At 41.0% G+C, this 16,938-nt stretch overlaps 2 protein-coding genes across 2 annotated transcripts in view; both read left to right on the top strand.

Moving 5' to 3' along the window:
* Positions 1–1,415: 1,415 nt before the first annotated feature.
* LOC106569758 (E3 ubiquitin-protein ligase TRIM39) lies at positions 1,416–11,130 on the top strand. The gene is made up of 6 exons (XM_014141346.3): positions 1,416–1,989; positions 3,138–3,233; positions 7,011–7,241; positions 7,338–7,360; positions 7,446–7,564; positions 7,845–11,130. Exons 1-6 carry the CDS (start codon positions 1,594–1,596, stop codon positions 8,369–8,371), a joined length of 1,392 nt encoding a protein of 463 aa, XP_013996821.3. The 5' UTR covers positions 1,416–1,593; the 3' UTR covers positions 8,372–11,130.
* Positions 11,131–12,795: 1,665 nt separating this feature from the next.
* The window catches only part of LOC106569759 (activin receptor type-2B), a 34,636-nt gene continuing 30,493 nt past the window's right edge, over positions 12,796–16,938 (top strand). The window contains exon 1 of the mRNA XM_014141347.3: positions 12,796–13,249. Within this exon, the coding sequence (XP_013996822.1) occupies positions 13,198–13,249 (52 nt within the window). The 5' untranslated portion in view covers positions 12,796–13,197. The remainder of the gene's footprint in view (positions 13,250–16,938) is intronic.

Here is a 16,938-nt window from a genome sequence, read left to right as displayed (position 1 = left end):
AGTAGTTTGGTTCATCAGGCTGACCTCCAGTCTTCATGGAGGAGATTACTGAGTAGTTTGGTTCATCAGGCTGACCCCCAGTCTATATGGAGGAGATTACTGAGTAGTTTGGTTCATCAGGCTGACCGCCAGTCTTCATGGAGGAGATTACTGAGTAGATTGGTTTATCAGACTGACCCCCAGTCTTGTATTGACAGAGATTGAAGTGTTATCTAGAGTTGCATACTATATATACCTGTCATAGCAGGCAGGGACACAGTAGGGGTTATGTCCCAAATGCCACCCTATTCAATATACAGTGGCTTGCGAAAGTATTCACCCCCCTTGGCATTTTTCCTATTTTGTTGCCTTACAACCTGGAATTAAAATAGATTTTTTGGGTGGTTGTACCATTTGATTTACACAACATGCCTACCACTTTGAAGATGCAAAATATGTTTTATTGTGAAACAAACAAGAAAAAAGACAAAAAAAATGAAAACTTGAGCGTGCATAACTATTCACCCCCCCAAAATCAATACTTTGTAGAGCCACCTTTTGCAGCAATTACAGCTGCAAGTGTCTTGGGGTATGTCTCTATAATCTTGGCATATCTAGCCGCTGGAATTTTTGCCCATTCTTCAAGGCAAAACTGCTCCAGCTCCTTCAAGTTGGATGAGTTCCGCTGGTGTACAGCAATCTTTAAGTCATAACACAGATTCTCAATTGGATTGAGTCTGGGCATTGACTAAGAAATGTCAATGTTTCTCCTTAAACCACTCAAGTGTTGCTTTAGCAGTATGCTTAGGGTCATTGTCCTGCTGGAAGGTGAACCTCCTTCCCAGTCTCAAATCTCTGGAAGACTGAAACAGGTTTCCCTCAATAATTTCCCTGTATTTAGCACCATCCATCATTCCTTCAATTCTGACCAGTTTCCCAGTCCCTGTCGATGAAAATCATCCCCACAGCATGATACTGCCACCACCATGCTTCACTGTGGGGATGGTGCTCTCAGGGTGATGAGAGGTGTTGGGTTTGCGCGAGACATAGTGTTTTCCTTGATGGCCAAAAAGCTCAATTTTAGCCTCATCTGGCCAGAGTACCTTCCTCCATATGTTTGGAGAGTCTCCCACATACCTTTTGGAGAACACCAAACGTGTTTGCTTGTTTTTTTATTTAAGCAATGGCTTTTTTTTTGGCTACTCTTCCGTAAAGCCCAGCTCTGTGGAGTGTACGGCTTAAAGTGGTCCTATGGACAGATACTCCAATCTCCACTGTGGTGTACTGAGATCATGTGAGAGATCATGTGACACTTAGATTGCACACAGGTTACACACACACACACACTCCTGAGCCCCACCCCTAAGCCACCTGTACTGCAGAGAGTCGAAAGTTCAGAAGGTCCCAGATAGGTGTGGCTAGGTATATGACGTTGGACCACTATACACTATAAAGGACTCTAACTCACTACAACTAACTTACTACGACTTCAAGACTCACAGCATCTACTGAAGAGCAGGACAATATCATCAACACTAAGATTTAAACAACACCGAAGTCAATGTCTGCTTCCTTCAGAGGCTGTTAGAGGGAAGTGACTGATTTCATTATAAAATGGCTTCAGGTTCATCTTTCCAAGAGGAAGATCTCTCCTGTCCTGTGTGCTGTGACATCTTCAAGGATCCCGTTCTTGTGTCGTGTGGCCACAGCTTCTGTAAAACCTGTCTGCGGGGAAACTGGAAACAAAGGGAATCTTGGGAATGTCCAGTCTGCAGGAGAAAATGTTCCAAAGATTGGTACCCTCCTAACCTTTCTCTAAAGAGCCTGTGTGAGGCCTTCTCACAGTCACATATAGATAGTCAGAAATCAACAAGCAAGATAAGCTCTGTGCTCTGCAGTCTGCATGGAAAAACGCTGGAGCTGGAGGATAAACAGCCTGTCTGTTTGGTGTGGCAGGATACAAGACAACATAACCACAAACCACTAGATGAAGTTGTACAGAATCATAAGGTATCCATATGTTCTTGTGTATTTTCAGCTGTCTAAAATGGTGTGTGTGTGTGTGTGTGTGTGTGTGTGTGTGTGTGTGTGTGTGTGTGTGTGTGTGTGTGTGTGTGTGTGTGTGTGTGTGTGTGTGTGTGTGTGTGTATGTGTGTGTGTGTGTTTGTTAACAATGCCTAAAAAATAATTGCTTATTCCTGTAATGATTGTGATATGATTATTGACAATAAAGCGTAAAGCTAGAACACAGAAGCTCTGTCCATAGTAAAACTAGAACACAGAAGCTCTGTCCATAGTAAAGCTAGAACACAGAGGCTCTGTCCATAGTACAACTAGAACACAGAGGCTCTGTCCATAGTAAAACTAGAACACAGAGGCTCTGTCCATAGTAAAACTAGAACACAGAGGCTCTGTCCATAGTAAAGCTAGAACACAGAGGCTCTGTCCATAGTAAAGCTAGAACACAGAGGCTCTGTCCATAGTAAAGCTAGAACACAGAGGCTGTGTCCATAGTAAAACTAGAACACAGAGGCTCTGTCCATAGTAAAACTAGAACACAGAAGCTCTGTCCATAGTAAAGCTAGAACACAGAAGCTCTGTCCATAGTAAAGCTAGAACACAGAAGCTCTGTCCATAGTAAAGCTAGAACACAGAGGCTCTGTCCATAGTAAAGCTAGAACACAGAGGCTCTGTCCATAGTAAAGCTAGAACACAGAGGCTCTGTCCATAGTAAAGCTAGAACACAGAGGCTCTGTCCATAGTAAAACTAGAACACAGAGGCTCTGTCCATAGTAAAACTAGAACACAGAGGCTCTGTCCATAGTAAAGCTAGAACACAGAGGCTCTGTCCATAGTAAAGCTAGAACACAGAGGCTCTGTCCATAGTAAAGCTAGAACACAGAGGCTCTGTCCATAGTAAAGCTAGAACACAGAGGCTCTGTCCATAGTAAAGCTAGAACACAGAGGCTCTGTCCATAGTAAAGCTAGAACACAGAAGCTCTGTCCATAGTAAAGCTAGAACACAGAGGCTCTGTCCATAGTAAAGCTAGAACACAGAGGCTCTGTCCATAGTAAAACTAGAACACAGAGGCTCTGTCCATAGTAAAGCTAGAACACAGAGGCTCTGTCCATAGTAAAGTGTCAATGTTTCATTGTAGGAGGAACTCCAGACTGCCCTGAAGCCCTTACAGGAGAAGCTGGAAGTCTTTAGTAAAGTTAAACTAACCTGTAATCAAACAGCTTGGCATATTAAGGTAAGAATGAGTTGTAATGTTCAGAGGGGTTTGATGCTTACATTTCACTCCTTATGCAAACATTACAATCTGGACTTTGTTTGGCATGTCAAGAAGTATGAATGAATGTAAATGTAAATGTAAATGTAAAGAAGTGTCAAGGAGTGGAATGATGGCAGATACAGACTGGTACCCAAGATTCCTTATAGAATCAAAAAGGGTTCTATTGCTTGCTTCATGTGTGGAACCCCCTCAACATTCTATATTAGAACCCTAGAGCAGGGGTATTCAACTCTTACCCTTACGAGGCCCAGAGCCTGCTGGTTTTCTCTTCTACCTGATAATGAATTGCACACACCTGATGTCCCAGATCTTAACCAGTCCCTGATTAGATGGGAGAAATGAAGAGAAAAAAAATGCAGTTGAACTGGCTTCAAGTTCCAGAGTTGAGTTTGAAGGCCCTAGAGGTTCTTCTTCACTGAACCAAAATGGTTCCGTATAGAACACTGCACGGTGTCATTTATGAATTATGGCTACTACTAATAAATAGTCATATTTTTTAGCTAAGAATATAATTTAATAAACAACTAAATAATGGACAAAATAATACCAGCGTAGTTTTATAGAATTTAATTTCATTATATTGTCACGGGCGTCGTAAGGAGTGGACCAAAATGCAGCGGGTATATTGATCATCTTCTTATTTTATTAAAGAAAAAAACAATTAAACGACAAAAACAGTCCAGTAAGGTGCACAGACTATACCGGAAACAACCACCCACCAAAACACAAGTGAAACAAACCCCAACTAAATATGGCCTCCAATTAGAAGCAACGACAACCAGCTGTCTCTAATTGGAGGTCCTACCAAAACCCCAACATAGAAATAGAAAAACTAGATAAACACATAGAAATAGAAAATGTAGAACATAAACCAAAAAACCCAAACCACACAAAACAAACACACCCTGCCACGCCCTGACCAAACTACAATAACAAATAACCCCTTTTACTGGTCAGGACGTGACATATATGCACGGGTGGCCAGGGAGGCATCTCTTTGTTTCAACTCTGGCTGACTTCTTTACAACACAACACAACACAACACAACACAACACAGTCCAAAAGGAACAATAAAAGCGTGTCTGCTGCTCTGTTCTGAACCCCCTGAAAACAGCAGACCTCACACATACAGTTGAGACGAGCACAGGTTCAAGCTGCATTGTAGAGCCCCTGAATGGAGAGCATGTTGTGGGGTTAAGGGCCTTGCTCAAGTGCCCAACAGAAGAGCGTCTGCTAAATGACTTAAATGTCAAATGTAAATGTAGGGGAATGTATTGAGGATGTGACCCCAGCAGCCCTCCAGTTGTCAAATCAATTCTGCCCATTTTTTTTCCAGCACCCAGCCTGGGATTTGAACCAGCCACAGGTCTAAATCCTTAGCCACTGGGCTACCTGCAGCCAGTACAGTATGTGTTCATCTGCAGCAATATGCACGAGTTAATCTGCAGCAATATGCATGAGTTAATCTGCAGCAATAAATATGAGTTAATCTGCAGCAATATGCATGAGTTAATCTGCAGCAATAAATATGAGTTAATCTGCAGCAATATGCATGAGTTAATCTGCAGCAATAAATAGGAGTTAATCTGCAGCAATATGCATGAGTTAACCTGCAGCAATATACATGAGTTAATCTGCAGCAATATGCATGAGTTAATCTGCAGCAATAAATATGAGTTAATCTGCAGCAATATGCATGAGTTATCTGCAGCAATAAATATGAGTTAATCTGCAGCAATAGATATGAGTTAATCTGCAGCAATATGCATGAGTTAATCTGCAGCAATAAATATGAGTTAATCTGCAGCAATATGCATGAGTTAATCTGCAGCAATAAATATGAGTTAATCTGCAGCAATATGTTGAGTTAATCTGCAGCAATATGCATGAGTTAATCTGCAGCAATATGCATGAGTTAATCTGCAGCAATAAATATGAGTTAATCTGCAGCAATATGCATGAGTTATCTGCAGCAATAAATATGAGTTAATCTGCAGCAATAAATATGAGTTAATCTGCAGCAATATGCATGAGTTATCTGCAGCAATATGCATGAGTTAATCTGCAGCAATATACATGAGTTATCTGCAGCAATATGCATGAGTTAATCTGCAGCAATATGCATGAGTTATCTGTATCAATAAACATGAGTTAATCTGCAACAATATGCATGAGTTAATCTGCAGCAATATGCATGAGTTATCTGCAGCAATATGCATGAGTTAATCTGCAGCAATATGCATGAGTTATCTGCAGCAATATGCATGAGTTAATCTGCCATATGAAGACAAAATGCTATCAGACATATAATTATTATGATGTAGAACAAAAATGTACATGCAGTTGTTGTCATCAGCAACCGAAAGAGATCCTCTTATAGCTCTGGGTTACTGCCAGACTGAGCAAAACATAGACAGTGTGTTAAAAGTAATGTAATTATTAACTAGGCTATTGAATCACAAAGACTTGTTATACATAATTTATTATAGGCAACATATTTTATACTGTACCTCCTCTCAGTTAGCAACAGTCTTCTAATGGCTTTATGAAACATAGTCCCCTCAATTGACTCCACACTGAATACTGAAATAAAAGTAAAATCCTTAAGAGTCTATTAAGTGTAAAACTAACAATGACTCAATAATGACTCAATGCCTTCTAGGAACGCTATAAATTCCAAAAGTTATGGGCAGAGTTTTGAGTCCGTCTGTCTGCATATTTCAAGACATGCCATATGAGGGTGCAGTGAAAAGGCGTATACTTAAAAACTGGAAATCAACCAATCCTCCATCATTAACACAATTGAAAGCTCAAGTGGTTTATTATCTAAATGTTGAAAGTGCTTGGGCGATGGAGAGAAACAAAATGGTGCAGTTTAAGGGCTTGTAGGTAAGCATTTCACGGTAAAGTCTACAATTACTGTATTTGGCGCATGTGACAAATAAAGTTTGATTTGATGTCTTTGATCTGGAGATGGGGGTGTGAGCAGGTGGGTCTGGGCAGGGTGATGTTGTGGATGTTTCGTCTGATGTAGTTGATCTGGAGATGGGGGTGTGAGCAGGTGGGTCTGGGCAGGGTGATGTTGTGGATGTTTCGTCTGATGTAGTTGATCTGGAGATGGGGGTGTGAGCAGGTAAGTCTGGGCAGGGTGATGTTGTGGATGTTTCGTCTGATGTAGTTGATCTGGAGATGGGGGTGTGAGCAGGTAAGTCTGGGCAGGGTGATGTTGTGGATGTTTCGTCTGATGTAGTTGATCTGGAGATGGGGGTGTGAGCAGGTAAGTCTGGGCAGGGTGATGTTGTGGATGTTTCGTCTGATGTAGTTGATCTGGAGATGGGGGTGTGAGCAGGTAAGTCTGGGCAGGGTGATGTTGTGGATGTTTCGTCTGATGTAGTTGATCTGGAGATGGGGGTGTGAGCAGGTAGGTCTGGGCAGGGTGATGTTGTGGATGTTTCGTCTGATGTAGTTGATCTGGAGATGGGGGTGTGAGCAGGTAGGTCTGGGCAGGGTGATGTTGTGGATGTTTCGTCTGATGTAGTTGATCTGGAGATGGGGGTGTGAGCAGGTAGGTCTGGGCAGGGTGATGTTGTGGATGTTTTGTCCGGTAAAACAAATAATAAATAAACATATTACACATATGCATTTTTTTCTAAGAGTTCAGGCTTGTGTAATATTACTATATAATATGAAAATACAAGGAGAAACTGCATCGTCTATTCATCTCACTGTCTCCAGAGCCAGGCCCAGGACACAGAGAGGCAGATTAAGGAAGAGTTTCAGAAGCTTCACCAGTTTCTACGAGAGGAGGAGGAGGCCAGTGTAGCGACACTGAGGGAGGAAGAGGAGCAGAAGAGTCAGATGATGAAGGAGAAGATTAAAGAGATGAACATACAGATATCATCACTTTCAGATACAATCAGAGCCATAGAGGAGGAGATGAGATCTGAGGACATCTCATTGCCGCTGGTAAGAACTAATATCTGAACAGTAAGTAGATTATTGTGACTGATTTGATTTCAGTTTTTATATTCATTATTCATTTCCAATTTTGTCCCCCTGCAGAACTACAAGACCACAGTGAAAAGGTCAGTGATCTACCTCCTGTATCTCTTGACTCTGTGGTTCTGAACCCAACCCCGCAGCAGCACTGACTCCTTAATGTTCTTTCAGAGCCCGTTTCACACTGCCGGATCCACAGCTGGTCTCAGGAGCGCTGATAGATGTGGCCAAACACCTGGGCAACCTGCAGTTCAGAGTCTGGGAGAAGATGCAGGGGATTGTGAAATACAGTAAGTATCATTTTACTTACCTACTTTGAACAATTTCCTTAATTTATGATATTTTTAAACAATAAAACACTAATGCATTCAGACAAACAGGAGGAAAACATGTACTATGATATTCTGTTAAAAATACATTATAGTAAAACCCTTTCTTGTATGTAATAGTGTTCAAAAACATTAAACACATTTTAATCAATAAAGTGTATCAACTACTTACAAGTTCCCTCTGTCCTGGTGTCAGTCCTGATATCACGACCAGTTCTAATCTCTAGTTCTGTCTGTTCAGCTCCTGTGATTCTGGACCCAAATACTGCTTACCGATATTTCATCCTGTCTGAGGATCTGACCAGTCTAAGATTCTGTGTGAGTCAGCAACTTCCTGACAACCCAGAGAGGTTTGATTACGATGCGTTGGTCCTGGGCTCCGAGGGCTTTAACTCAGGGACACACAGCTGGGACGTTGAGGTTGGGGACAGTACAGTCTGGTCCGTGGGTGTCATACAAGAGTCTGCCCAGAGGAAGGGAAACATGAAGCCTGAAAGTTGGATTGTGTACTATAGTGGAGGTAAATATAGAGCAAGCCCCCCATTAGGGCCAGGTATTCCCATCACAATGAGACCAAAACCCAAGAGGATCAGAGTGCTGCTGGACAGGGACAGAGGACAGCTGTCATTCTCTGACCCTGATAATAACACACACATGCACACATTCACACACACCTTTACTGAGCAAGTCTTTCCAGCCGTAGGTCACGTCTCTAAAGTTCACCATCTGAGGATCGTACCAGGGAAGATCTCTATAAAGAAGGAGTAGACTCACAAAATCGTCTGTAGCGACCGAACGGTTCGGCTTACAAACTATTATGAAGCCTCCATGGAAAGATGAGACTCTCACAAACATGTACATGTCGGTTGTTTTCCTCACAAGACTCATTTGAAGGTCCCCCTGTACCAGTTTTAAAAAAATGAATGGAAGTACAATGCCTTCGGAAGAATTAAGACCCCTTGACTTCTTCCATATTTTGTTACGTTACAGCCTTATTCTAAAGTCAATTAAAACTTCTTATGGACAGACGTTCCACCTGCGGAACCCCTAGCCAACTGTCAATGGCATCGCACCGCGCGAAATACAAAACCAACTAAAATACCACTAAAATACCACAATTCAATTTTCTCAAACATATGACTATTTTACACCATTTGAAAGATAAGACCCTCGTTAATCCAACCACATTGTCCGATTTCAAAAAGGCTTTACAGCGAAAGCAAAACATTAGATTATGTTAGGAGAGTACCCAGCCAGAAATAATCACACAGCCATTTTCAAAGCTAGCATATATGTCACAAAAAAACAAAACCACAGCTAAATGCAGCACTAACCTTTGATGATCTTCATCAGATGACACTCCTAGGACATTATGTTATACAATACATGCATGTTTTGTTCAATCAAGTTCATATTTATATCAAAAACCAGCTTTTTACATTAGCATGTGATGTTCAGAACTAGCATACCCACCGAAAACTTCCGGTGAATTTACTAAATTACTCTTGATAAACGTTTACAAAATACATAACAATTATTTAAAGAATTATAGATACAGAACTCCTTTATGCAATCGCGGTGTCAGATTTTAAAATAGCTTTTCGGCAAAAGCACATTTTGCAATATTCTGAGTATATAGCTAGGCCATCACGGCTAGCTATTCAGACACTCGCCAAGTCGAGGCTCACTAAACTCAGAATTACTATTAGAAAAATTGGATTACCTTTGCTGTTCTTCGTCAGAATGCACTCCCAGGACTTCTACTTCAACAACAAATGTTGTTTTGGTCCCAAATAATCCATAGTTATATTCAAATAGCTCCGTTTTGTTTGTGCGTTCAGGTAACTATCCGAAGGGTGACGCGCGGATGCATTTCGTGACAATTTTTTTTAAATGTTCCTTTACCGTACTTAGAAGCATGTCAAACGCTGTTTAAAATCATTTTTTATGCAATTTTCCTCGTAAAATAGCGATAATATTCCAACCGGACGATATTGTATTCATTCAAACAGGTGAAGAAAAACATGGAGTATTCTCGTGGCCGCGCATCTCCAGGCTCTGAGCCACTAGGCTGACCACTCACAAACAGAGCTGCTGGACCCTGCCCAGAGACTGCAGAGATCCCATTCCACTTTCTGGCGCCTTCAGAGAGCCTATAGAAGCCTTAGAAATTGTCACGTTACAGCAGAGATACTGTATTTTCGATAGAGAGGCAAAAGAAGCACCAGAAATGGTCAGACAGGCCACTTCCTGTATGGAATCTTCTCAGGTTTTGGCCTGCCATATGAGTTCTGTTATACTCACAGACACCATTCAAACAGTTTTAGAAACTTTAGAGTGTTTTCTATCCAAATATACTAATTATATGCATATTCTAGTTTCTGGGCAAGAGTAGTAACCAGATTAAATCGGGTATGTTATTTTCACCCAGTCATGAAAATAGTGCCCCCTAGCCCTAACAGGTAAAAAAAAATCTCATCAATCTACACACAATACCCCATAATGACAAAGCAAAAACAGGTTTTTAGAATTTTTGCAAACATATTAAAAATAAAAACTCCCCAAATGCAAGTGTGCCAAGCTTGTAGCGTCATACCCAAGAAGACTTGAGGCTGTAATCACTGCCAAAGGTGCTTCAGCAAAGTACTGAGTAAAGGGTCTGAATACTAATGGAAACATTTTTTTTTATACATTTTGAAACATTTGTACAAACCTGTTTTTGCTTTGTCATTATCAGGTATTGTGTGTAGATTGAATGTGGAAAAGGTCAAGGGGTCTGAATACTTTCCGAATGCACTGTATATATGGAGACAGTGCCAAAAACAAGCCTTTAAATACATGTAAAATATTTATAATGCTCTCTGATCTTTCTGAGATTGTTCAGATATCAGCCAGACACTACAGAACAAACTTCCTTAGGAATGTTTTGGGAAACTATCTGTTGTTCCATGTAGGGAATCTGTTATTCAAAGTGTTTCTATGGGCTAATAGCAGTAAGGACTATCTGTTATTCAATGTGTTTCTATTGGCTAATAGCAGTAAGGACTATCTGTTATTCAATGTGTTTCTATGGGCTAATAGCAGTAAGGACTATCTGTTATTCAATGTGTTTCTATTGGCTAATAGCAGTAAGGACTATCTGATTTTCAATGTGTTTCTATTGGCTAATAGCAGTAAGGTCTATCTGATTTTCAATGTGTTTCTATTGGCTAATAGCATTAAAGGCCAAATTCAATTTTTCATCAAATATATATATTTTTTAATGTTTTCTTTTGATACTTCAAGGAGTCTTAAAATTCTAAATGTAATAGCTAAAGGATCCTTGGAATGAACTTAAAATACCCCCAGTGACCTTTCAACTAACCCTAACTTATCTACGTAGTGTTAGGGTTAGTTGAAATGTTACTGATAGTCTGTAGATAGTCTACAGATGGCATATGAAAATTAAAGTGTTACCCCATTCACTTGGGTTGAACCAATGCATTTTCCATGTACTAGTTATTTTGGTAATAAACAGTCATACATTCCTTTTTTCTGTGTCAAAGTTTTATATTCCACCAAACACACACAAAATGTGGTTTGTTCAGCATGTTGGCATTACAGCTATTAAAGTTCCACCCATCATGTGAAACTTCATGTGAAACTTCCTGTGAAACTTCCTGGTCTGAATGACAATAAAAACACAAACAATACTTAAACGGTTAATAATCAGTGTTTCATTATCATTTTATATTTAATATCTAATCTAGTTATTCTGAAATGTCACTGAAGTCAATGTAACATTCATACTTTTTTTCTTCTTCCTGGAGCTGAGAGACAAATAAACAAACACACACACACACACACAATAACTAATCGTTTCCGATATGTGATCAAGCGTAAAGCTTTCTAGGTTGACAAATGGTATAACGGCATCATGTGGGGCAGTAGCTCAGGCTTGTTGTTTTAATGAAAAGCAGTTGTGATTGATTCTGACCAGACGGTCTCTATACTGTGATTTTCTCCACATCTCTAGCCATGTTTATTGTGGTCTCTCTCCACTCTCTTATCTCTTGTTATGAAAAAAAAAGAATGTCTTGTCTTGTGATTATATTTGTTCCAACCTTTGACCAACTCGACCAGACAGCTTGTATTCTTCTCTTCAGTTGCCATGACGATATATGAGAGAACATCTGTCTTTAACACTATTTCACTGACCGAGCTATATTGAGTTACACACCAGGGTCAATACGGTGTGAGTGTGTGTGGGTGTGTGTGTGTGTGTGTGTGTGTGTGTGTAAGACAGGGTCAACATAGAGTAATGAGGAAATGCTTTGTCTCAGGTTACACTCGGCTACTTGTTTTAGAAGAAGCCAGTATGACCCTGGTTTCAGACATGTTATTAGCACCTTTAATTAGAGGCATCATGGAGCTAATCATGTTGAGGCGCTACTGAGGGCCAAAGTCAATATCTGTGATTTATCTCTGTGTAAAAGAAAAATCAAGCAAAAAATACATTTAAAAAATATAAAAACATTTGCCACTAAAGGAAACTAGGCAAAAAATATGTTTTATTCTTCAGATATATCAAATTGAGGGGGCATGTGCTGCTCGGTTTCAAGGACCCAACACCCCAGCTGAGCTGTAGTGAATTCCTAATAATAGTGACGTAGCCTAATGATCTATGTCAATGGCAATAACACTTTCATGCAAATGTTCAGGAATTGCCATGTACACTTTCCTTTGTGGCAAAACAATTCCCCTAAAAAGAATATACGTGTATTATATTATATTTCTTTCTAATGTTTGTGAGAGAAAACAAATGACTGAATATTTAAAATAATTCTGGATTAAAAATATATATATTTTTTGAAGTTCAAAATCCCATGGATGCCTGTTAGCTGTTGTTGTGATATTATTTTATATATCTAATGATGATCCATCAAAGTGTCCCGGTAAGGTCACCCCGCTCCTCCGGTTGCCTTCTCTCCCTGAATCTCTCCTCTTTGTGTTTACACATCCGCCTTTTCCAGCTCGCAACTAGTTACCACAGCCACAAAGTCCAAAAGGCTATATCGTCCTCATTTAAGGTTAGGGTTAGGCATAAGGTTAGTCGTGTGGTTAAGGTTAGGTTTAAAACCACATGTTAAGAAGATACATTGTAGAAATGGGAGGGGTTTAACCATCATTATGACTTTGTGGCTGTGGTAACGACCCCCATCAGGAGCCATTTTGTACACAGATCACTAACATACATCACTAACATATATCACTAATATACATCACTAACATACATGTAAACTCCGATCTCTCGGCAAGTCTAGCAGAGCGCAAACCTGGATTATCTATTAGCTAGACTACATTTCAAACGGAATCAGGACCAAAACTCCGGAAATTGTGAATGTACTAGTGCACACTGGTTACTGAACAGTTTTGTCTTTCTCTAACCGTCCCGCTACCGCATTACCGGGGCTACCCACGGACACGCTGTGGCTACATGGACCGGAGAAGCCAGCGGTTATTGAGTCTTGTGATGTCGGGACGATCTCCGGTGTAAATGTTCGCGACGGGAAAAGGAGAAAGTCTTCCCTGTTTTCTTTCAGTACGAGAACATCATGGCTTTTTCCTGGCTGACTTGTTCACTTCTCCTGGGAACTTTGTGTGCAGGTAACAAACGCCGCGTCTATAGTACACATTGATGAAACGGCAACAGTTGCAACAAACATAATTTGGTATAACTGGTAGCTTAGTTTTTAATTATTTTTTAATTTAACCTTTATTTAACTATGCAAGTTTCCATCCCCTTTTTTATTTTGTTATTGTCGGGGCACGTGTTGTCAAGGTATATTTCCCTTCACGTGGATGTGTTTCTTGCTGTTTTATTTGCAGTGAAATGATTCAGTCGACTGTTGTCATTAGATGTGGTCTTCCAACATCCATGCTTTCCATAGATTGAGGATACATGTTTTATTTATGCTATAGCCGACTCTGATGGAAAGCTGCTGGTGTGTGTAGGCCTAGATGTGTGTGTGTGTGTGTGTGTCGAAACGGGATAATTGTTTCGTCATGTGTTTTGTTCCCCCTCGTGACCTGTGCAGATTCACAACATAAAACAATGGCAGGATCCTTTATACCAGTGGTTCCCAAACTGTTTATAGTCCCGTACCCCTTCAAACATTCAACCTCCAGCTGTACCCCCTCTAGCACCAGGGTCAGTGCACAATCAATTGTTTTTTGTTGTTGCCATTTTCATTTTTTATTTTACCTTTATTTAACTAGGCAAGTCAGTTAAGAACGAATTCTTATTTTCAATGATGGCCTACTGGGGAACAGTGGATTAACTGCCTTGTTCAGGGACACAACAACAGATTTGTACCTTGTCAAATGTATCGTATGTGTGGCAACCTTTTGGTTACTAGTCCAACGCTCTAACCATTAGGCTACGCTGCCGCCATCATTGTAAGCCTGCCTTGTCAGCTCGGGGATTCGATCTAGCAACCTTTCGGTTACTGGCCCAATGCTCTAATCACTAGGCTACCTGCCGCCCCACATTGTCCATAAGCTTGAGTTCATTTGCACACACAAAATCTAACAATGATGGAAAGACCTGTGTGTTGTCCTTCGTAATGCAGACAGAGAACCAACTTCTTAATCATAGCCTCAATTTTGTCCCGCACATTGAATATAGTTGTGGAGAGTCCCTGTAATCCTAGATTCAGATCATTCAGGGTGAGAAAAAACATCACCCAGATAGGCCAGTCGTGTGAGAAACTCATCATGCAAGCAGTCAGACAAGTGAAAATTATGGTCAGTAAAGAAAACTTTAAGCTTGTCTCTCAATTCAATTGATAACCAGAAATGATCCGTATGATCAAAAAGCAAATTTCTTTAAAATGTTGTGCACAAATTTGTTTACATCCCTGTTAGTGAGCATTTCTCCTTTGCCAAGATAATCCACCCACCTGACAGGTGTGGCATATCAAGAAGCTGATTAAACAGCATGATCATTACACAGGTGAACCTTGTGCTTGTGACAATAAAAGGCCACTCTAAAATGTGAAGTTTTGTCACGCAACACAATGCCACAGATGTCTCAAGTTTTGAGGGAACGTGCAATTGGCACGGCTGACTGCAGGAATGTCAATCAGAGCTGTTGCCAGATAATTTAATATTAATTTCACTACCATAAGCTGCCGTTTTAGAGTTTGGCAGTACAGTGGTTCCTCCACTAAAAGTTTTTCGATTATGCTGCGGTACTTAGAGGTAATTTATGGTTCAGTACGATACCCTGCGTCACCACTTCCTTGCTCCAGACCAGCGCAAGGGGGAGTTAGAGCACTGATTATGCTTTTGGGTCCTACTGTGTCTCTCTAACTGACAATGAATGGGCGACATAAACCTAAATAGAAACTGATAATTGTGCATGACTTCAGTATTACTTACTAAAACTGTTGTTACACTAATATTATATATTATTTTTTATTTTGTTAGGATTATTTTGCTCGTACTGTAGGCCACTCCCGACCAGTCATGTTGTACAGCGCCTGAGTGGTGCAACCGACTAAGACAATACTGGTTCAATACCTGTGGTGGGTTCATCTCCCTCTAAAAACAGAAATAAATCATTCTAAATAACAAACTGGCTTTATTTACAAATTAGTAAACCCCATGTTTAAGAATGGCCTTTTTCTTGTTCATTTACGTTATTTGAAAACAAAATAATCTCCAAAATATATATATTTTTTAAACAAACGGATTATTAATTTCTAATTCTATAAAAGCCCCGTGGATATTGTCACAGACATATTATTAACCCTGTTATTAGCAGGACAATATATATTGGTCATATTGGTCATGGCTTCCGAGTGGAGCACAATGGGATTGCCTTGCAGTTCTCCAACTGTATCCACTGAAAGCGTGCGAGGTTCAAGGCACGAGGGCATGGGGCACGGGATGGGCAGCAGAGCAGCGCACAGAAGACAGATTGAGCCCATGGGGAAGGGGGAGACCGCCTATTATCTGACACCGCCTATTATATAGGTCCAGGATGGCAGGAAGCTTGGCCCCAGTGACGTACTGGGCTGTACAAACTATCCTCTCGATGTTGCCGCTGTAGAACTTTTTGAGGATCTGGGGACCCATGCCAAATCTTTTCAGTCTCCTGAGGGGGAAAAGGTTTTGTCGTGCCCTCTTCACGACTGTCTTGGTGTGTTTAGACATTGATAGATCCTTAGTGATGTGGACACCAAGGAACTTGAAGCTCTCAACCCGCTCCACTACAGCCCTGTTGATGTTAATGGGAGCCTGTTCGGCCCTCCTTTTCCTGCAGTCCACAATCAACTCCTTTCTTTTGCTCACATTGAGCGAGAGGTTGTTGTCCTGGCACCACACTACCAGTTCTCTGACCTCCTCCCTATAGGCTGTCTTATCGTTGTCGGTGATCAGACCTACCGCTGTTGTGTCGTCAGCAAAATTAATTATGTTGTTGGAGTCGTGTTTGGCCACACAGTCGTGGGTGAACAGGGAATATAGGAGGGGACTAAGTACACACCCCTGAGGGGCACCAGTGTTAAGGATCAGTGTGGCAGACGTGTCGTTGCCTACTCTTACTACCTGGGGGCGGCCCGTCAGGAAGTCCAGGATCTATTTCCAGAGGGAGGTGTTTAGTCCCAGGGTTCTTAGCTGAGTGATGAACTTTGAGGGCACTGGTTTCTTATAGGCATCCGGATTACTCTCCCGCTCCATGAAAGCGGTAGCTCTAGCCTTTAGCTCGATGCGGATGTTGCCTGTAATCCATGGCCTCTGGTTGGGATATGTATGTACAGTCACTGTGGGGACGACGTCATCAATGCACTTATTGATGAAGCCGATGACTGAGGTGGTGTATTCCTCAATGCCATTGGATGAATCCCAGAACATATTCCAGTCTGTGCAGCAAAACAGTCCTGTAGTGTAGCATCCGTGTCATCTGACCACTTCGGTATTGAGCGAGTCACTGGTACTTCCTGCTTTAGTGTTTGCTTGTAAGCATGAATCGGGAGGATAGAATTATGGTCAGATTTGCGGGCGGGGGATAGCATTGTATGCATCTCTGTGTGTGGAGTAAAGGTGGTCTCTGATTTTTTTTCCCCCCCCCTGGTTGCACATGTGACATGCTGGTAAAAATTTGGTAAAACTGATTTAAGTTTGCCTGCATTAACCTCTCTAGGGTATGTGGGACGAAATCGTCCCACCTACTTAACAGCCAGTGGAATCCCGTGGCGCGTTATTCAAATACCTTAGAAATGCTATTACTTCAATTTCTCAAACATATGACTATTTTACACCATTTTAAAGACAAGACTCTGGTTAATCTA

This window comes from Salmo salar, chromosome 14, assembly GCF_965601325.2.
Source record: "Salmo salar chromosome 14, fSalSal1, whole genome shotgun sequence".
In the NCBI taxonomy this organism is placed as follows: domain Eukaryota; kingdom Metazoa; phylum Chordata; class Actinopteri; order Salmoniformes; family Salmonidae; genus Salmo; species Salmo salar.
This window is presented reverse-complemented; position numbering and strand designations above follow the sequence as displayed.

Excerpts from the sequence above, each read along its gene's own strand:
- LOC106569758 (XM_014141346.3), top strand. The coding sequence starts at position 1,594 with ATGGCTTCAGGTTCATCTTTCCAAGAGGAAGATCTCTCCTGTCCTGTG. Across the intron at positions 1,990-3,137 it reads AAGTTGTACAGAATCATAAG|GAGGAACTCCAGACTGCCCT; the intron begins GTATCCATATGT and ends GTTTCATTGTAG. Across the intron at positions 7,565-7,844 it reads GCAGGGGATTGTGAAATACA|CTCCTGTGATTCTGGACCCA; the intron begins GTAAGTATCATT and ends CTGTCTGTTCAG.